Here is a 22,453-nt window from a genome sequence, read left to right on the forward strand (position 1 = left end):
GAATATACGAAGAAAACCATGACAAGACTGCAGTAAGGGCCTACAGCCCACAGTACTTGTCCACCTATGGAGACAAGATGATATATACAGATAATTACCAATATGATGGGAGATGGGTGGGGAAGGGCAGAGCAGCTAGAATTTATGAAACTAGTGATCCAATTACTGTGTGAAGCAATTTATAGATACTCTGATTTAAACTACTAGCAACTGTGAGGTATATTAAGATTATTATCTCTACTTAAAACTAAAGCTCAAAAAGATTAAGTCACTGGCCTAATATCACAATAGCTTCCCGATTTAGGAAAACAATAAAAGGAAATACAAAGAAGAGATCAGAATATAAAGAGGCAGTGAAGGCAAAAAGGATGGGGAGAGAGTAAAATGCCAAACTTACTTTAGAAAGAAAAATGCCAAACAGGAAGGACAATACAGATAGAAGGTTGAAGAAACATAGTAAAAGATAAAACAAAATACACAAAGATTGAAGTCCTATACATACTGAAGGCATTCCTGTCTGAGCCAGCAACTTGGTGGGCTTTCTTAAGTACCAATAGGAAAAGCACAGGCAAATGAGCTTGAGAATAAGATAAAAAATATTATCTTCTCTGCTGCTAAAATGAGTATACTTCCACTTTCTGTGAAGTTATTCTTCCTTCAAGATATTTTATCCTATCAATATGATTTGCTTAGCCTCAGCAACATTAATTTCTAATAATCTCCTTTATTTACAGAATCCTCACACTCTAGCCAGATTATATGCTTACTACTGAAGACAAGGATTCCGACTTCCATGCCTCTGCACGTATTCCATTTTCCTAGAATATGCTATATTTTGCTTCTTTCAAACCCAAAAATCTACCTCTCTCAAGAAAAATTGTAAACCAAACTCATTATATTTAAAGGAACCATACAAATGTGCATGGTTGTCACGTCCTTCCATTCATTACAAATATTCACTGAGAACTATAAATATACCAGGTACCATAATTCAATTCTGTAGGTAGTGAGAAGCATAGACGATGGTCCATTTACTTCTTACTTAAGAACCTCAAAGCCTCAAGGGAATGTCACAAATATAAACAATTACAGTACAATACTAAAAGCATCTTAAAGGTACATAGCAACAGTTATACAAAAAAATAAAATTACCTGGAGGATCCAAAGATTTCATTTAATAGGTGATACTCTATAAATGTGCTTTTCAGCTGTTACCAATAACACTATAAATTTTTAAGTGGGCAAGGACCACCTTTTCTAATGTTGCTGCCCACGAAGCTCCTAATATTGTACTCTGAATATAGCTGATACCCAACAAATTCCCTATACACACATAATCCAACAGAATAGGTATTATTCCACAACATCTTAAGATATATTGAATCAATAGAATATTTAACTTCAAAGAAGTGGATCATTCTTACCGAACAAGATTAAAATAACCATCATTCAATTAAAAAAACAGAAGTAGGGAATAAGATATTAGTGAGGAATGTTTATTAAAACTGTACAGCAATTGTGGGATAAAATAAACACATAAAAAATAAGTTTCTTCAGTCTTTCCTATATGATTTCAAAGAAGTTATTTTTTTTAAAAAATCCATTAGACATTTGAAGTGTGAGGTGCATATATTGTAAATTTTGAAGACAGTATGTCACGTATTAAATAAGAAACATAGTAAAAGTAATGGTAGACAGATGTACAATATATAATTAAAAATGGGAATAAATAAGAATGGGAATAAGTAAGAAAAAAGAATAAAATGGGAATAAATAAGAAACATAGTAAAAGTAATGGTAGACAAGATGTACCATATATAATTAAAAATGGGAATAAATCTAAAAACTAAAGTAACTAGAATTTAGGGGACTACAGTTTTCTTACAAAGTAGTATTGTAACAAGTTCACATTAAGATTTAACAGGCATCAAATATATAATCTCCAAAATGTAGCAAGTAATCCTATGTTATCAAATATAACAGCTTATAACAGTGATTTTTAGAATTTTGCAGAACTTCTTTAATTAAAAAAATTATCTAAAACATTTCTATATGATAAAAGAGATCAATGCAAAGCTGCTTGGCTGATATGTGAGTTCCAAGCCCAGTCTACTTGGACTCCCTTTCATTCTGAAGCTCCATGAAGGCAGAGACAGTACCTGTCTCCTTCACTAGGATAGAGCCAGTGGCTGGCACTTAGCCCAAACTCAAAAAATGTTTATGAATAAAAGAACAGGGTATAAATTAATGAAAAAAAGAGGGTAAGCCATAGATGCTCAGTAATTATCCAATATAGAATCACTATTTCAAGTTTTTTTATTATGTCTACTTTCAATAGCAACTTCAAAGTAGATTTATTTAAGGATACAAGAAGCACAGAAAAGCCAGGGGAAAAAAACCGAACTAAGTTCAAGAAACCACATCAAAACACTGTACTAGGGCTCCTGGGTGGCTCAGTCAGTAAAGCGTCTTCCTTCAGCTCAGGTCATGATCCCAGGATCCTGGAATCAAGCCCGGAATCAGGCTCTCAGCTCTGCGGGGAGCTTGCTTCTCCCTCTGCCTCTGCCCTTCCCTTTGCTTGTGTTTCTCTTTTGCTCACTCTCTCAAGTAAATAGATAAAATCTTAAAAAAACAAACAAACAAACACTGTACAAGAAGTTGAAGGATGGACAAAAAAAAATTCTCCCAAGAATGCCCTATTACTCACACTTAGTAAGTTCAAAAAAAGCAGACTACAATAAATGGGAGACAAGAGAAATAAAGCTCTGAAAAACTTATTTATCTTACTTAAATTCCAACAGGGAAGAACTATGGGAATATTCCTGGAGGAGGGAGGATCTGATTTGACACCCAAAGTATAGGTAGAATTTCAGTGGATGAATCTAAAAAAGTACATTTCTGGTAGAGAAAAGAGCATGAGCAAATGAATGAAAGTAACAAGTTAAACAGACTAAACTTTAGGCCTCCTACAGTAAAAAGAGAGAGAGATACTATAGAGGGAGATTCAAAACAGTTTAAAAGGCTACTGTTCAAAATAAGAAACAGGATCCTGACAGTACAGGGAATAAAGGACTTCATTTATCAATTAAGCATACCTATGTGTTTTAATCAAATCAAGGAAATACTTACAAGGTCATTCATATTCGTTTGGCTAGCTGGATTAATTTCTTCCAAAAATTCCAAGACATAAAATGTGTATCTATCCATAAGGTGGACTCCAATTGCAGGATCAGGTTGATGCTATGAAAAAACAAAGCATATACAACGGCATATTATTCAGCCAGAAAGAAAAGAAAAAAGAAAGAAAGAAAGAAAAGAAAAAAGAAAGGAAAGAAATAAATCTTGCCATTTGTGGCAACATGGATGGATCTTGAGGTCATTATACTAAATGAAATACGTCAGAGAAAGACAAATACCATATGATCTCCATTATATGTGTAATCCAAAAACAATGACAAGAATAAAACCCAACCTTATAGATAACAGAGAACAAACGGTGGTTGCCAGAGATGAGAGGCGGAGGGTAGACCAAATGGGTGAAGGGAGCCAAAGGGACATACTCCAGTTATAAACCAAGTTAAAGACATGGGATATAATGTATAGCATGGTGGCTATAGTTAATAATACAGTACTGCACATTTAAAAGTTACTAAGGAAGCACACCTTAAAAGTTCTCATCACAAGAAAGAAAAATTCTGTAACTATGTATGGTGCCTTTTTTTTTTTTTGGTCTGACGATAAATGTTAACTAGACTTATTATGATTATTTTGTAATATATACACATATTGAATCATTATGTTGTACAGCTGAAACTAACAATATTATAGTCAATTATATATTTTTATAATTATTTTATAATTTTTTTAAAAGCAAAGCAGAAAAAAGAAGTATATGTCAAACAACATTATAAGAAAATGTTTTAAAAGCAATCAAAATTTCCTTCTGAGGTATTAAAATGTCTAAGAATAATGTGTATATATATATATATATATTCATAAAGCACATAAGTGATTTCCAAAATAGCTACATATTCCAAAGACAATGCAGTTTACAAATGGGAAATATGCACCTACCGAGAGTGAATCTTCTCCCACTTGGCTACTAGCTAACGCCATTATGTTAGGAGAATAGAATCGTTCATACATGGATGCTCCTTGACAAGTATCAATAATAAACAGTAACTCATTGTAGCTGAAAGAAAAGTGGTACTATCTTTAACATGAATAATGCTGTTAATCAAACATTAACTAATATTTTTACATTACTTGCATAACATAACATGTTTAAGTCATATCTTAGTCATTTTATTAGTTAAAAATTTGCAAGTTTTCAGAATTTCCAACACAAATTTGACATTAGAAATATTAAAGCTATAATCTTGTCCAAGGAAACAACCTCAACAGGTTGTACGACATAGTGGCTGCCCCAGTTATTTCCCCTTCCCTTATCTTGGCCACATGACTCAGAATCCAAATGAATATTCAATACAAGAAAAATTTATTTGGCACCCAGGCTGTCCTAGAAAATGAGCCAGATTCAGGAAAAAACATACAGGACTTAGTCACCATACTCAAAAAGCTTAAAATCTAACTGGAAAAGAGACACATAAACATTAACCAAATGGAATGTGCTAAGAATCACAAATAGTTACTAGAGCCTATAGCATGTATCCCTTAAGCTGGGGATACAGCAGTCCCTGTCCTCACAGAGCTTAGAGTCTAATAAAGTCGAAGTGCTCTAACAGCACTGAGAAAGGAAGAGGGGGGACTGTAAAGAAAGGCAGGTCAGAGAAAGGTGATGCCTGGCCTGGGCAATGAAGGGTAAGTTGTTTTAACTAACAAAGGAATAGCACATTCCAAGAAAGGAATAAGGTTCTACTAAGGGAACTAAATTTGAAAAAGTGTAATTGTTTTAGAAAAGGGGAATAGTACTATATAATGAGAATTTACAGTAGATTTGGGGAAATGGAGGAAATTAGTTTCAAAAAGGTATGGTAGGGTCAATCTATCTACTACCTAATATGAAGTATGGATCTCATCCCTGTTAAGTCTGAGGAAGCCAAACAGGGTTTTTTCAAGTGAAAATAACATAATCAGCTATGTATTTTAGAATGAGCTGCCTAGCTGGTGAAAGTAGGGAGCAGATACATTTCTCAAAGGTTTCTCTCAGACACCTGATCTAGGTAAACAGCTAACATTGCACCAAGAAAAGAAAGTGAGCAATCTGGCACCACAATATCTAAGCAGATGATAAAAGGAAGAAGTCATATGATGTATTTTTTCTGAGAAAAAAAATCTGTGGACACCCCTGAGGGTCAGAAACATCTACAGTTTTGAGGGGCAGTACACACAGTTTTGACTGGAGCACTTAGGAATGAGTCTTAGTGCTGGATTTACTAGTTGTGCAAAATCTGGCAAGTTAATCTATTTATGTCTCAATTTACTCATGTGTGAAAATAGGAATAATAGTAGTATCTACCTCATGGGGTTGTTATTGATATTAAATAAGACAATATATAGAAAACAGTGCCTAGTACCTCGTATATATCCAGTAAATGTAAACTATGAATAAGATAAAACCAGTACCTAGCAAAAGCTTCCCTTCAACATTTCCATTTATTCTGCTTATGCATATAATTCAATATTTACATTTAATTGCAGCAGAGTTGTATACACATTTCTCTTTTCCACTAGATTTTAAACACTGCGAAGGCAGAATATGTATCATATTCCTTTCTGCACCATGTATTTAAAAGGTAACCTGTAAGTGGATATTGAAGGTAACCAAGTTAAAAGCATTTCCACTGCTTTATATTCACTTACGTTCATATGACAGCTTTCAACTAGAGAGGTGCTTACCATGGATCACTAACAATATGTCATCCTTAATGTGAGTTAGGCTATAAATATTATATTAATCATTATTTCAGCATTTTTTCCAAAGAATAAATAATGTACTGTAATCATGTGGAGAGTCAGAGAATGTACAAAAAGTAACAACAGGCTGAAGCAGGAAAATAAATATACATTCACAATCTCCCTACATAAAGGGGAACTTGATGGGTAGTACTCTAATTTCCTTCAAAAACATTGCTAAATAACAGGGAGACAGTCTTAAGAGGTTAACTTGTTTTTATGCTCTTTAATAACACTGAGGTTTCTTCTAAAAATAGTTCAGGAGAAATAACAAACATAGATCTAGTAGAGTAGAAGAGGTTACATTAAATTAAGTTAAAATCTCATGAAATAGGATCTACAAATCTACTAACCATGGAAAAACCAGGTACTAATTTATCTTACGAAAAGTAGTCATTTGATGGGGCACCTGGGTGGCTCAGTCGTTAAGCATCTGCCTTCGGCTCAGGTCATGATCCCAGGGTTCTGGGATCGAGCCCCACATCAGGCTCCCTGATCAGCAGGAAAAGCCTGCCTCTCTCTCTCTCTCCCACTCCCTCTGCTTGTATTCCCTTTCTGTCTCTCTCTCTCTCTCTGTGTCAAATAAATATATAAAATCTTAAAAACAAAAAAAAAGAAGAAGAAGAAAAGCAGTCATTTGCTAATTACCGTCTTTTTTGCCACATTTGCTCAAAAGCATCTGCAAGTTCTATGTTGGTAATTTCTTCAGAATCTTGAAATTTCAAGAAACCATTTCCACCATGTCCTTGTAGGAAGAGTTAAAAAGATCAAATATATACATTTTTAAAATGCAAACTACATATATCCAGACATAAACATTTACTTCAATCATGGCAATATTTTAGTATCACTTGTTATTTTTATACTCTAAAATGAAAAGTACTATGAAAACAAAAAATAATTTTCTATTACAAGCAATTAAAAATAGAATAATGATCGACTATGCAAAAAATAGCAGATACAATACCTTTATAAATTCTTCTATCATTCCATTCTATAAAAGCACATTTATATTTTTGCACTGGCTCCATTATTATGTCAGAAGTGGGTTTCTATAGATAAATAATTTCTCAAAACCAGGCAAACATTTTGGTGAGAAAGGAGTTGCAAATACTAGCTTGGTCCCAATAGTATGCTAGTATTACTCAGAGTATACTTGGAATGCTATACTACTGAAGTGTTGTTCTCACATTTAAATTAAAGTTTTTACTACTATCAACAACTGTCCCATGTTACTACTAACAACAACTGACCAGAAGACTGTGACATTTAGAATGCATGGATATAGCCAGTCTGTCTGGATTCAAATGCTAGCTTTGCCACGTAATGACTGTGTTAACTTGGGCAAATAACTTCATCTTTCTATGCCTCAGTTTCCCTAGCTGTGAAATAAGAAATATATCAGCACTGTCATTAGCATGCATATAAAGTTGCTTTGTGTGAATTTTTTAAAAAGGTACTTCCCACAGGGCATCAAAGTAGAAAAATCTTTTTCAGTGGTCCCTCTGAATATATCCAGTTCTGTGAACTCAAAAGTGATTAGTAGTTATGTATCTTTGGGGAAATATGATACTTCTTTTTTCCATTAGAACAACTCTATGGCAGGGCACACATTTTACTATATGCAAACATATACTAGATTGCAGCTCCCACTCAACCCCTAGCCAAACACTTAGGTGCAGTGCACAACCCACATAACTATATACAACAGCACCTAAGTCTTTGGATTGCTGTAAGGATGAAATAAATTCATACACACATTGATTTAATTTGATTGCCTGAGGTACAGTAAGCCTCATTAAAGGCTAGTGCCATTATCATCTTATTATAATTGTCAGCGCTCCTACTCTCTTACATGGGTTGGCAAATTTTCTGTAAAGGGCCAGGTAATAAATGTTTTAGACTTATGGGCCACATGGTCTCTGTTGCAACTACTGGAATCTTGCCACTGTAGTGTAAAAACAGCCACAGACAATATGTAAAACAAATGGATACAGCTGGTTCTAATACAACCTTATTTCTAAAACAGACAACCTTCCATGGGCCATAGTTTATCAAATTCTGTCTTTGACTATTGGAGTTTCTTACACACTTGGACTTATCCTGAAAGAAGATACTTAGATTTAGAAAAAAAAATTGTATGTTTAGTTTAGTACATCAGATAAAGCTAAACTATAAGACTGTACTTATAATATTTGCCACAAAAGCTTGGCATTTTCTTATAACTGTCAGATAAACTAAAGTGAAAATTTTCCTGACTTAGCTCTGCTAAGTTAATTTATAAAGTTTATAAATTCATTGAATCTGAAAAGCTGTAAGTAAATGCAACACGATAGACAAAGTAAAGTAAATCACCAAGTAGCAGTTAGTAACCATCCTGCTGTGTGACATCTAAAAACCATTCTGCAAATGTTTTATCATCAGTTGAATGGAATGCCCTCCAAAAACATTTTTAAATACCGTTTGGTCAACATTCATACTTACCGAATACTACCATAAAACACAGCACTGGAAATAAAAAGGTGAAAACCCCATTATCAAGGACATCTTGGAGTTCAAAATGTAAAGAAGGCAATAAATAGCCAAACAAGAAAGTAGTAAGTTAAATGCTCATATAGAAACTACAGATTAACATGGGAGTGAGAGGAGAGCCTAAACCAACCAGGGAGATAAGCAGTGTCTCTCGGCAATTATAATATATATAGCAAGACACTTCGGAAGGAAAAAGGAGGCACTATTACATTAGGATAATAGGTGTAAAACTATCACTGTCCCAGGCAACTAGAGATACAGGTCACCCTAGACTTGCAGAGGAAAATCAGCAAAGGAGGTGACTCCGGAGCTAAGACTAAAAAGATAAGGAATAATCAGGTAAGCAAAGTGAACTGAGAAGATCAATAAACAAGGGCAATAGCTTAAGCAAATGTTTGGAGAACAGAAACAGTCCTAGAAGAAAATGGGAGAAAGTACAAGAACTAAAATGAAATAAATAATATCACTAAATATAACATATATTATTATATATTATATATTACATCTATAAATAAATAAATAATTAAAAAACTAATATTATTAAGACTTTATCTCCAGTAGTCCTCAAAGTATAGACAAAAGACTATCACAGCTTATATGTGGGTAACATATTTAAAGTGCAGTTTCATAAGCCACACCCTGGACCAAACCTAAATCAGAATTTTAAAGACCTGAGTATCTGCATTCAAATAATCCTTATACATACTAAAATTTAAGACTCCATCAACAGGAAATCATTGTAAAGCTTTATGCAGAGGAAGGACAGATTTATCATTTTTACTAACTACTTTAGTAGGATGATTAAAGGAGACAAAACTGAAGGCAACAAGGCTATAGCAGGGTTATGAAATAAAAGGTGATAAGCTGTACCAGGGTAATAGTAAAAAAAAAAAAAAAAGAGTGAATACATCAAGGGACAGTATAAAATGTTATGCTGTCTCCAATTATTTCAAGCCATCATATGAGAAACGAGAACTACAAAACAATTTTTTTTTAATTTATTTATTTGACAGAGAGAGATAACAAGCAGGCAGAGAGGAAGGCAGAGAGAGAGGAGGAAGCAGGCTCGCTGCTGAGCAGAGAGCCCAATGCGGGGCTCGATCCCAAGACCCTGAGATCATGACCTGAGCCGAAGGCAGCGGCTTAACCCACTGAGCCACCCAGGCGCCCCTACAAAACAATTTTAACCAAAATTCATTTAAGGTGTTTAAATATCTTTCCATGAAGATGGATACATATTCTATTTCTAAATACCTAAATTCTCAAATTACCTGTCATATAAATAAGAATATTGCTCCTATCATCAGAAAGAAGACGTTTTGACCGAGGAGTACTAGGTGGGATCCTGCCAGTTAATACCCGTAAAAAATTTTCCACAGTTACCTGGAAAAAAAAAGAAGAAATTGGGATGAAACAGAATCAGGGGAAACAGGATAATTTTTTTTCCCAAAAATGTTCCTTCTTCTTTCTCTATATATTATTCAGCATAAAGTGAAATATAACTCAATTAAAATATATTTATTTAAATATATGCCTCAAAGTTAACTTGCTTCCATTAAATATAACTGCTAATAAAACTACCCTGGGAAAAATCAGTTAATTAAATTTAAAACTTCAAATGCTATGCAAAGTATTGCCTAAAATTTAAAAATTATTGTCTTCATAGGTAATTCTTTGGGAAGATACAAAATAAAGAAACTCGTAAATAAATTTAGCAATATTATAACTATTGCAGTTGACTGGTACAACTACCTAGTGACTTCTAGATAAACCTTGAAAGATAGGTCCATAATAAATCATAAAAATAAAACCATAAGGATAGTTCTACAAATAATCCCCAAATTGTGTATCTTTGATTTTTCAATGTATTTTATTACTTAAATTTTGTTAAGGGTATCTTCAACATGTAAAAGATTGATCACACTTTAAACCAAATTTCCCACCCTGGAATTTGTTGAACTTTTGGATTCTTTGAAAGCATATTTAAAATTATATTACACAGATCTAAATTTAAAAAGCAGAAAATTTATCTAGCTTTCTTGTTCAACTTTTCCCTAGATCATGAGTATATAAATATATGTGCATTTGTATGTGTTTCTGTGCATGTGTACCTAATATTTGGTTTAATTTTTTCCCAGAAAACAGCAAAATGCTAAGTATTTTAATAGGACTTCTTTTTGGTTTATATTTTATGATGACTAAATCAACAAGTAGTCCAACATTCATCCACATTTAATTACTGAACAAACATTTCTGAGTGCCTTCAAATGCAATAGGTTCTTGGTAGGCATAAGATACATAAGATATAGGCCATGTCCTCAAGATGCTTACAGGGGGAGGAGATAGATATGACTTTAAAATTGCTTCAAAACAGGTCTGGGTACACAGAAAACTCTTACTTTTGGTAGGCTTGGTAAAAGGCGAAGGATTATTGAGGAAGACTTCACCAAAGAAGATTTCAAATTTTAAACATCTTCACTATGTATTAAATTTAAAATGAAGTTTCAAAAGGAAAAATATATAATGTCATTTTTCAAATTTATACTTTAATTTTTAATCATATGCATAAAAACACTGGAAGCATATTAAAAGTGATTACCTCTAAGCAGTGGAGATATGGGTGAGTTTTTTGTTAATCGTTTTAATTTTTCCTCAATATATATACTAAATATACAAAATTTGCAATTTTAGGTCAAATCTGAAAGATAATGCATTTACTGTAAAATAAAAAAAGTTATGAAACCTCACTAAAATATTCTAACATAAGAGCCAAGATAAAGTTGTCCTATCCCAGATACATATATGAAATGTTCTTGCTGTGTTAGTTTTACTCCTGTATTGTTTCCTTAATATGAACTCCAGAGACAGAATTACATCAAGGCTTCAGTGACAATTATGCACAAAGTTTAAAGAAAATATTCTACCATTATTTTAGAGTTTAAAAGTAGTGATAACTACATTTCAAAAATGTTGTTAAATCAAACAATGTTACCTCATAACTTCTATAATCCACTTCCACATCATCTCCATACACATTTAGTTCCATATTCTTGTGGCTAAACACTGTAGCTGGTTTGGGATTTCTAGGGTTGCATGCCATATCGTCTGCAAGCATCAGAACAATGTGACTAGAAAAAAAAATTCCAGTAAATATGCTATTTCAACCAATAAGTTAAAAACAGACACATTTTATTAATATCATGAGGGAATTATATTTTCTTTTCATTAAAAATAAAATAATTTTTGGGTAGATATTTTAAAAGAGCTTTTTAATTGTTTTCATATTCTGATGTAGTATAAGCTTTAAAGCAAAGAAATTAGAGCAATCTGGCATAAATTTATCCAAAGAACTTGAAGTTACTAACTTAAATTTTTTCCCAACATAGTGTATTTTATGTCATAGAGCAAAGGGAAGCTGAAAGAGTTTCACTGTCTTCCCCATTTTTTTTTTAACTTTACTAGTATTTGACACTCTTAAGACTTAGAGTCCACATTAACCTATGATATTCCAAAGAAATTAACGTTCAGAATCCCAGGTATGAAAACATGCAAGTGCAAAGGGGGTGCTACAGGAACACACCTCCAGCCCAATCGCTCTTGACTCTCTCCACTCCACCTCCCTGAGACTAGATACTGAAATATCTCCCTCCCTGGCTTCCTGCTTCCACTCCTGCCCTCTCTCAGGTCATTTTCCTTATAACTACCAGAGTGATCTTTCTGAAATAAGTCACATCATTAAACTTTCTCACTTAAAATCCTCCAAAAACTCCCCATTATAATTAGACAAAAACTGAAACTCCTCTCATGGTCTAAAAGGCTTACTTAATGTGGCTTCTGTCTAACCTCTCTAACTACAACTCCTACCACCCATGTTCACTATGCTCCTTCCATACTGGCCTTTCTGTTCCCAGAATATGCCCCTTTCCCAGTTTAGGGGCTACTCACCAAAGAAATTTAGACTTCTCCCAAATCTTCCTATCATTCCAATCTCAGTTGAGCTACTCCATTCTCATTACATGTTTTATTTTCTACAGGTCATTTATGAATTTGAAATCCCCATGATCTCCCACCACCACTCCTATTGGAATATAAGCTCTCTGAGGACAGGGTCTTTCTCTATTCTGTTCACCACTGTATCACTTACACTCAGGCTTAGTAAAGAAGCCTGGCATATAGTAAGTATTCAATAAATATCAGGGGGGTGAATGAAACATTTTCATTTTTGCATATATTTTCTTTTAGAGAAAATTATAAAATATATCTTAAAATACTTCTGATCTTGATCTTATCATTAAAAATGGTGAACATGAATCAGGCAATTCTACCATATATACTTGAGCTTCCCAAACATAAGGGAAAAATTAATGTGGTATACATAATTAGTTTGGCAGGAGATAGCAAGAAGAAAGTGTTCTCCTGCATATGTTCCAAATACATTAAAGTTCAAAACTGAAACATTGTGATTTTTCTTGAAAATTGGCTAGATTTCTATTTTGAGAGGGTTCCAACCCTGCCGCATTCAAAGATCAGATCTTCAGCTGTTACTGATTCATGCTCACAGAATGGTGAAAGTTGCTCCTCTTAAAATGGAAAATACATCTTCTCTTTTTTCATAACTTAAGATGACTAACTTACATTAAGTTATTGCCAGTCACCTTTTTTGTTATAAGCCACTATTAAATAAGACTGAACTATCTCTAAATCTCAATTATAAAGGTATTCCTTTAGGCCATTTATTTAAGTTAATTTTAATCTATGAAATTAAATGATCATTCAATATCCATACAATGTCAATGTTATAAAGAAGCATAATTTCAGCTTAAAATTATAAATTCAGGGGTGCCTGGGTGGCTCAGTCGGTTAAGGATCCTACTCTTGAGTTTCGGCTCAGGTCATGATCTCAGGGTAGTGGGATCAAGTCCCACATCATCCTGGCTCCTTCCTGGCTCATGCTCAGCGGGGAATCTGCCTGAGATTCTTTCTTCCTCCACCCCCATTCCTCTCCCTGCTTTCTCTCTCTCTGTCTTTCTAAAATAAATAAATCAATCTAAAAAAAATCATAAATTCAATCAATATCTTTCCTGCAGATAATTTTGAGCCTCCATATAAGTATTATAACCCTCAGTTAACATAACATTTAAAAAAAATCATTTTATTTGTGGATAATCGATTAGAAAAACAGGATCAGAAAAAAACAATTTCAAAGGTTTAGAAGTCCAACTACATATTCTTATCCACTGTTTCTAAAACTTAAGAAATGTTCAGAACTCTTTCCTGGAGGGGAAAAAAAAAATTCTTACTTGGGGGACGCCTGGGTGGCTCAGTTGGTTAAGCAGCTGCCTTCGGCTCAGGTCATGATCCCAGCATCCTGGGATCGAGTCCCACATCGGGCTCCTTGCTCCGCAGGGAGCCTGCTTCTCCCTCTGCCTCTGCCTGCCTCTCTGTCTGCCTGTGCTCGCTCACTCTCCCTCTCTCTCTGACAAATAAATAAATAAAATCTTAAAAAAAAAAAATTCTCACTTGGTCCGGGTGTTAAATTATTTGTGTAATGAAACTTACATATATAAATGAAAGTTAACTCCTTAGGCTTATGGTTCTTATAAAACCACAAATAAATACAAAATTATAAATCACATTTTAACAAAACTACCAAACTAATAATACTCTAAACACATTAACTCCATTTGAAGGAGGATATTATTTTGATAAAACTAACTGACCACTACTGTATTAACAGGAGAAAGAGATAACATCAGGCCTGGTACTACAGTTCATATTTTCCCCTGTATTTTGATATCTACACTACAATATAACTCGATAATACAGAAAATGTTCGCAAAAGTATGTTGTATAAAATGCAATTCAGAAATTCCTGTTATATTACTTGACTTCAGGGATCAGATCTTATATTTAAGACTCTGTCAGTAAACATTCTTTGAACAACAGTTATTATGAAATCTAACTTGTCGACTCCTTAAAGTGTCCTTTTCACTAGAGTATCCAGTTAGCATCCCAGCAGTTACTTAAGTTTTTACAGAGTGGATATCAGATCAATCACTGCTGGAATCAAAACCAAAGAAAATAAATCTACATGAAGACATATTACTACATTCCTATAAATAATGACAGCAACTTGCTTTGTATCTTAGTAAAAATAAGACACAATTCCTCAAATATATCCAATTGATATAAAAACGATATTCTTACAGTCTGGCAATCCTATACTACCATGTGTGGTGACTCAACTCTCACACTCTATTCAAGGCCCTGCAAAACCTACATCACACGACAAAGCATATGGCAATATGGCCTTCTCTCAACACAAAACCAGAAGAAAAAGTGAGCACAGAAATTGTATAAAGTTCAAATTGGGTTTGAATCCAAACAATATGTCGGTTGTTTATGTGAGTTTCCACATATTTTATTTTATTTTTATTTTTTAGAGAGAAAGCACAAGCCAGGGCGAGGGGAAGAGGGAGAGGTCAAATCTTAAGCAGGCTCTGCCCAGTGCTGAGCGGGAGGAGGCCAGGTTTGATCTCACTGCCCTTGAAATCAGACCTGAGCCAAATGCAAGAGTCAGACACTTAAGCAACTAACCCCCCCAGGCCCACTCCACATATTTTAAATCATGCATTCCTATTAGTTAAAAAAATATGAGGACATATCTACGTATATCAACTAATTTGTGTGTGATATGTATTTGCTACTTTAAATATACATAATGAGTATTAGTGAAGCATAACTTTCCTCTTATAGATTTAGTATATTCTCTTCCCTTACTACTCTCTGGTATCTGGTTTAATACCATGATCAAGAATACCCTTATTGTGCTTATATAGATTTTAAGTACAATTAAAATAAAAATGAAATCTTTTCTCAAAAAAGAAGGCATGAAGCACAATTTGAGAAACATGTGGGGGGAAAATGGTCTAAAATAAATATATTCCATTATGTTTACCAAACATTAAAGGAACAGATAAACCCTGCATCAAGGCCGCTAAGCCATTCTTTTTTTTTTCCAATTTATTTATTTTCAGAAAAACAGTATTCATTATTTTTTCACCACACCCAGTGCTCCATGCAATCCGTGCCCTCTATAATACCCACCACCTGGTACCCCAACCTCCCACCGCCCCCGCCACTTCAAACCCCTCAGATTGTTTTTCAGAGTCCATAGTCTCTCATGGTTCACCTCCCCTTCCAATTTACCCAAATTCCCTACTCCTCTCTAATGCCCCTTGTCCTCCATGCTATTTGTTATGCTCCACAAATAAGTGAAACCATATGATAATTGACTCTCTCTGCTTGACTTATTTCACTCAGCATAATCTCTTCCAGTCCCGTCCATGTTGCTACAAAAGTTGGGTATTCATCCTTTCTGATGGAGGCATAATACTCCATAGTGTATATGGACCACATCTTCCTTATCCATTCATCCGTTGAAGGGCATCTTGGTTCTTTCCATAGTTTGGCGACCGTGGCCATTGCTGCTATAAACATTGGGGTACAGATGGCCCTTCTTTTCACGACATCTGTGTCTTTAGGGTAAATACCCAGGAGTGCAATTGCAGGGTCATAGGGAAGTTCTATTTTTAATTTCTTGAGGAATCTCCACACTGTTCTCCAAAGAGGCTGCACCAACTTGCATTCCCACCAACAGTGGAAGAGGGGTCCCCTTTCTCCACATCCTCTCCAACACATGTTGTTTCCTGTTTTGTTAATTTTGGCCATTCTAACTGGTGTAAGGTGATATCTCAATGTGGTTTTAATTTGAATCTCCCTGAAGGCTAATGATGATGAACATTTTTTCATGTGTCTGATAGCCATTTGTATGTCTTGATTGGAGAAGTGTCTGTTCATATCTTCTGCCCATTTTTTGATGTGTTTGCCTGTTTCGTGTGGGTTGAGTTTGAGGAGTTCATTATAGATCCTGGATATCAACCTTTTGTCTGTACTGTCATTTGCAAATATCTTCTCCCATTCCGTGGGTTGCCTCTTTGTTTTTTTGACCTTTCCTTTGCTGTGCAGAAGCTTTTGATTTTGATGAAGTCCCAAAAGTTTATTTTCGCTTTTGTTTCCTTTGCCTTTGGAGACATATCTTTTTTTTTTTTTAAGATTTTATTTATTTATTAGAGAGAGAGAGAAAGGGAGAGAGAGCAAGCACAGGCAGACAGAATGGCAGGCAAAGGGAGAAGGAGAAGCAGGCTCCCTGCCAAGCAAGGAGCCCGATGTGGGACTCGATCCCAGGACGCTGGGATCAGGACCTGAGCCAAAGGCAGCTGCTTAACCAACTGAGCCACCCAGGCGTCCCTGGAGACATATCTTGAAAGAAGTTGCTGTGGCTGATATCGAAGAGATTACTGCCTATGTTCTCCTCTAGGATTCTGATTGATTCCTGTCTCACGTTGAGGTCTTTTATCCATTTTGACTTTATCTTTGTGTACGGTGTAAGAGAATGGTCGAGTTTTATTCTTCTACATATAGCTATTCTTTTACTCACCTCCCTAAAGTTCTTCCTTGACCCAATCGGGAACCAGCAACCAATGGGTTAAAAAAAAAAAAACCCATTTTAAATAGATGAGTAATCTTTCACTTCCCTACACCATTAGAGCGTGACATTTCAAAAAGCGTAACTCTTCATTTATTAATAGGCTGGTATTACCTTAATAAAAATTTTTCACTGAATTAAATTTAAATAAATTATTGCGTTGGTAAAAATGTTTTTTAAATGTTCACTTAAAACTGCTATCCACTCTATAGCCATGCTATCAATCAGATAATTCAACGTGAGAGCATCTTTATCTCCTAGAACTAGTATCACCAGCTTTATCATCAGTAATATCAACATCCCAATGTAGAATAGTAGCTGAAATTAAGGCAGCAGGAGATCTGAGAATCACAGGGATCTTTAATGGTCTCTTAAATATTTGGGTTTCTGCTCATAGGTGTTGCTTCCCCCTACCCCCTGACAAAATTATTCAGGATACTCTGTAGATTATTGCTTCTGTAGCAAAGCAGTGACTATAGGACCAAGCAAATTTAACAAATTTTGTTGTAAAATCATTAGCTTGATGCCAGAATAATTTACTTTTAGGCTTTTCTCCTCCTTTTCTTCCATGTCTTGAGGAATATCCAAGTTAATAAATCTCATCACCAATGTGCTGTGAAACTAATCATAACAAATCTGCTAGCCACAGGTTCTAGACCATTAGGATTTTCTGAATTACTTTCAATTTGCCAAATGTCAAACAAGTGGCATTACTGGACTCAAAAATAAAGCTCAAAAACTGCATTGCAGAGATAGGAAATCAACAGCACCAGACATGTCACATGAGGGTAGATCTAGCTAGTATAATTATCTCATACATTATTTCCAAGATGTGTATTATTATTTCCCTATTTTACAGGTTATGAAACTTAGGCACACAGAAGTTAAGTAACATGTCTCAGGTCACAAAGCTAGTAAATAGTAGTTAGGATTCCAACCCACTTGGTTTGACATGATCATTTATTTGCTTTTAACAATCCTGTATTGGGGCGCCTTGGTGGCTCAGTGGGTTAAAGCCTCTGCCTTCAGTTCAGGTCATTATCCCAGGGTTCTGGGATCGAGCCCCGCATCAGGCTGTCTGCTTGATGGGGAGCCTGCTTCCCCCTCTCTCTCTCCGCCTGCCTCTCTGCCTACTTGTGATCTCTGTCAAATAAATAAATAAAATCTTAAAAAAGAAAGAAAGAAAGGAAGAAAGAAAGAAAGAAAGAAAAAGAAAAACAATCCTGTATTACCTTAAGTTACTTGAACTAGGATTTGGAAGGATATAATCATGTGTTTTGTTTTATATTGATAATTTAATCAACTCAGGTGATTAAGGTAAATGCATGAACTCATTATTGCTGTTCAATATTTATAGCACATAACTGACATAAAATAGGCCCTTGAAATTCTAAATGGAACCATCTAGAGACCTTAGCAAATTTTCAATTAAAGAATAGCATTAGAGCATATAATTTCTCCTTTAAGTACAGTAAAGTATAATTCAAAATTTTAAGTACCCACTTGAATTCAAAAATTGGAGAACAGAACTTCGGAGAGGTACAGCGGTTCATGTTCTACAGTCTCCAATCAATTCCCAAAAGCCCCTGACTCTTTTCTACAAAAAGGCAATGGGATTACATCCTGCTGCTGGCCCTTCCCTCACCAGGTCTTTTCTACACTAAACCTCACATTGTCACTTTCAATCATCTGCACTTACATCTGTAGCCTATATCTAAGCTTTCACTGCTTCATCTCTGCTTCCAAACACTCCCCAATCTTAACCACTCTTCCTATATGGGGGAGGAGGCAAGCAGCAGAGATGCCTCACCAACACCCTTCTCCTTTCCCATAGCAAGTTTTTGTTTTTGTTTTTAATCTTTTCCCATTTTCCCTTGCTCAACTTCTCACTAACTAGTTTACTGACTTACTCAAGCACACCAGCCTCAAGGCTTGGAATTCAAATCTGTACATTTTATTACCCAAATTATAAGTTACTGTACTTCTCAACCATTATGGATGCCTCACAGAAATGGTCAACAGTCAGGGCACCTGGGTGGCTCAGTGAGTTAAGCCTCTGCCTTCTGCTCAGGTCATGTTCTCAGGGTCCTGCCATCAAGCTCGGGCTTTCTGCTTCGTAGGGAGCCTGCTTCCCCTCTCCCCCGCCTGCCTGTCTGCCTACTTCTGATCTCTCTCTGTCAAATAAATAAATAAAATATTTAATTAAAAAAAAAAGAAAAGAAATAGTCAATAGTCAAAGAATGTTCCATTAATGAATGCCACTGATCAAGCATAATGTATTTTTGTCAAAATACATAGGATAAAATTTTTAAAATCTTGATATTTTGCATATACTCCATGATAATGGGAATCAATATGTACAGTCTTTCACATATTCTCGTGTTTTGTTTTGTTTTGTTTTTAAAGATTTTATTTATTTATTTGACAGACAGAGATCACAAGTAGGCAGAGAGGGAGGCAGAGAGAGAGAGAGAGGAGGAAGCAGGCTCTCCGCTGAGCAGAAAACCCAATGCGGGGCTCGATCCCAGGACCCTAAGATCATGACCTGGCCGAAGGCAGAGGCTTTAACCCACTGAGCCACCCAGGCACCCCCATATTCTCATGCCTAATAGAAATTTTACTTTTCTTATTTTTCTGTAATGATCTGCACTGATATAATCATGTCTCCCATGATTCCCATAATCATGTCTCCCAATTCAACCACTTCACATCAAGTACCTTGGAGTCTTGCTTAACACCAGTAGATTTTAACAGTCTAAATGTAAAATTTTTAGAATGCTATAAGCACTCTCCTAATACCTGATCACAACACCTGAATTGCAAATCTTGACTAGCAAATACCCACAATATGTCTTCTCTGGTATACTTCCATTCTCAAATAACAACAACAACAAAAAAAAATCAAAAGGTCCTCTTAATTTTCTCTGGACATTAAGTAAGAGTCAGATATTCTTTTCATCAAGAGAAGTTGGAGGCTGGGTGCCTGGGTGGCTCAGCTGGTTGAGCGACTGCCTTCAGCTCAGGTCATGATCCTGGAGTCCTAGGATCAGTCCCACATCAGGCTCCCTGCTCAGCAGGGGGTCTGCTTCTCCCTCTGACTTTCCTCCTCTTATGCTTACTCTCTTTTATTCTCTCTCTTTCTCAAATAAATAAATAAAATCTTTTAAAAAAGAGAGAGAATTTGGAAGCTTGTGCTTCTGAGGTATCAGTTTTATCATTTTTTAAAAAAATCTGTTAGCCAAAGGATAAGATAGAGAGACCAAATACCAGTGAAGAATATTTTGCTACCACTTTGCTCTTCGATTTCATCGTAAGAATCAACTTGGACAGAAATTAAAGAAGAAAAATATAAAAAGAGTAATTAACTGGAAGATAATAATAAATCTCAATTGAATGTAATTCAACAATGTGTTTTCTTAAAAGCAATAGTGTTCACTGAAATGAATTTGATTCCATATTAAATTGTACAACCACTTACTACAGTATTTTATCCAAATTATCAAATATATTCATATTTTAATAAAATTATCAAAAAATACGAGTATAAGTTATAGAAAAATGGAAATACGGTTAAGATTACAGAATGAACCACTGTACTTCATTTCTTGAGAGTAAAAAAGAAAACAGATTTAAATTCAGAAGAGCTACATCAAACAGCATGGTAGAACTTCCAGAAACAAATTGGAACACGGATTTTTAGTAGACAAGCAAATTAAAAACAAAAGGGGAAGGTAGAATTCTGAGTAAGGAACTTTTAAAATTTCTTCCAGTTCTAACACAGAAGTGATGATTACTAGTATTTAAAATGTAGTCACAATATGCTATAGGTAATGGGGTAGGGACAGGATGGTAGAAACAAGTTGACTGTAACAGGCACTGTGCCACAGTCCTATCAGATACTTCATTCTCACTAAATCACAACAATCCTGAAGATTACGACTGTCTTCGTTCTAAAGGTAAGGAAATTCACTGAGGTCACACTACTTGCCCAAAGTTACAAGGCTGGTAAGCAGAGGAGTTGAGATTTTATTTCCAAGCCCATACACTTTCCATCTATTGCTGCATTCTTTGGCACAATGGAATACCCTGGCTTTTACTCCACTCCCAATTAATGAGCAAAGTCAAACAACAACAACAATAAACCTTTAGTAATTTCTATACTCACATCAACAAATATTAAACGGACATCACTTTTCCTCATAAGAATCATAACTTAGTATTTCTATTTTCCATGGCTCTATGAAATTTATGTTCAAACTTCATTACAAACATTTTTAAAATTTTAAATGAATCATTTAATTATAGACCTATGGATTTTAAGTCTATTTTCACCTTTAAAAACTGGGAAAAATCTCCCCCAAATCTTTTTAAAATTACAATAAATATGATTTAAAAAGCCTGAGCACTGGAAAGTTCTAATTTCTACTCTTTCTCAAAACCCAGTACGAGCCCAGTGCCCCAAGGAGACTTGCATAGCCTCCCCTGCACCTACCTGGCCACCACGGACGCCCTGTCCTGTAGCAGTAGCCACTACCACCTGTGTCACTGCCACCTCGGTACCCACTGTAGGATTAAGCTACAATCTTCAATGAGTAAGTATATTCTTTTCTATCATCACACATTTATGAAGTTTCCAAAGGACAGAAAAAATTACTGCCAAGCACAGTGTAACTTTTATGAGGGCAAGAGAACGACAGAAATTCATTAGTACTCTAAGAAGCCACAGAAGAGCAGTTAGCCTGACCATAGAAGTGTTGAATTGAAATCTGCAAAGCATTGTCCACTTCTGACCTAGATGGGGTAAGCCTCAGTGTTCTTCCTTTCCATTGTTCAATATTAGTGGATTGAAGATTTCCTGCCTCTTGTTAGGAGGTTCATTTCATTTCCCATTACTCCAACTATACTCACAGCACTGAGAATTTCAAGTGGAGGTTTCAAGTTTCTTTATATAATTTCTATATGCAATATTTAAAATTAGTTCATAACTCTAACAAATATTTTAAACTAAATGAACATGACTTAAATGAACTGCTCAACTCCCATGGTGGCTAGCTATACAATATATTTCTTATTATCTACAATCCAACCAAACATAAGAAGTATGGCATTACCACTATAGTAAGAGTATAGAAAGCAATGTATGACACTGCTCTTATGGAAAAGGAAGGTATCCATGTTCTTGAGTGGCCTTTTGATGAAGCTGTACCACCATCTAACCAGATTACTGATAACTGGATAAGTCTTGCAAAAACCAAGTTTTGAGAAGAATCTGGTTGTTGTGCTGCTGTTTGTTCACTGGTTGCAGGCCATGGGAAAGCTCCAATGCTTATGTGCTTAGGAATGAAACATAAAGGTCCCATACAGATCATAAGACAAAAGCAGCCATGGAGCTTTAACATCAAGCAACTTTTGTATTTAGAGAAGTATCACTATAGAATGTGTCTGTGCTGCAGAGAC

The 22,453-nt window shown here is 35.1% G+C and overlaps 1 protein-coding gene across 1 annotated transcript in view; it reads right to left on the reverse strand.

Annotated features, from left to right (window-relative positions):
- PIGK (phosphatidylinositol glycan anchor biosynthesis class K) overlaps window positions 1-22,453 on the reverse strand; it is a 132,671-nt gene that overhangs the window by 79,480 nt on the left and 30,738 nt on the right. Inside the window, exons 4-8 of the mRNA XM_044238490.1 lie at window positions 11,441-11,576; window positions 9,720-9,831; window positions 6,565-6,661; window positions 4,075-4,192; window positions 3,130-3,240 (exon numbers count right to left, since the gene is read on the reverse strand). Coding sequence (XP_044094425.1) covers window positions 3,130-3,240; window positions 4,075-4,192; window positions 6,565-6,661; window positions 9,720-9,831; window positions 11,441-11,576 — 574 coding nt within the window. The remainder of the gene's footprint in view (window positions 1-3,129; window positions 3,241-4,074; window positions 4,193-6,564; window positions 6,662-9,719; window positions 9,832-11,440; window positions 11,577-22,453) is intronic.

Source organism: Neovison vison, chromosome 2, assembly GCF_020171115.1.
Source record: "Neovison vison isolate M4711 chromosome 2, ASM_NN_V1, whole genome shotgun sequence".
NCBI classification, from domain to species: Eukaryota; Metazoa; Chordata; class Mammalia; order Carnivora; family Mustelidae; genus Neogale; species Neogale vison.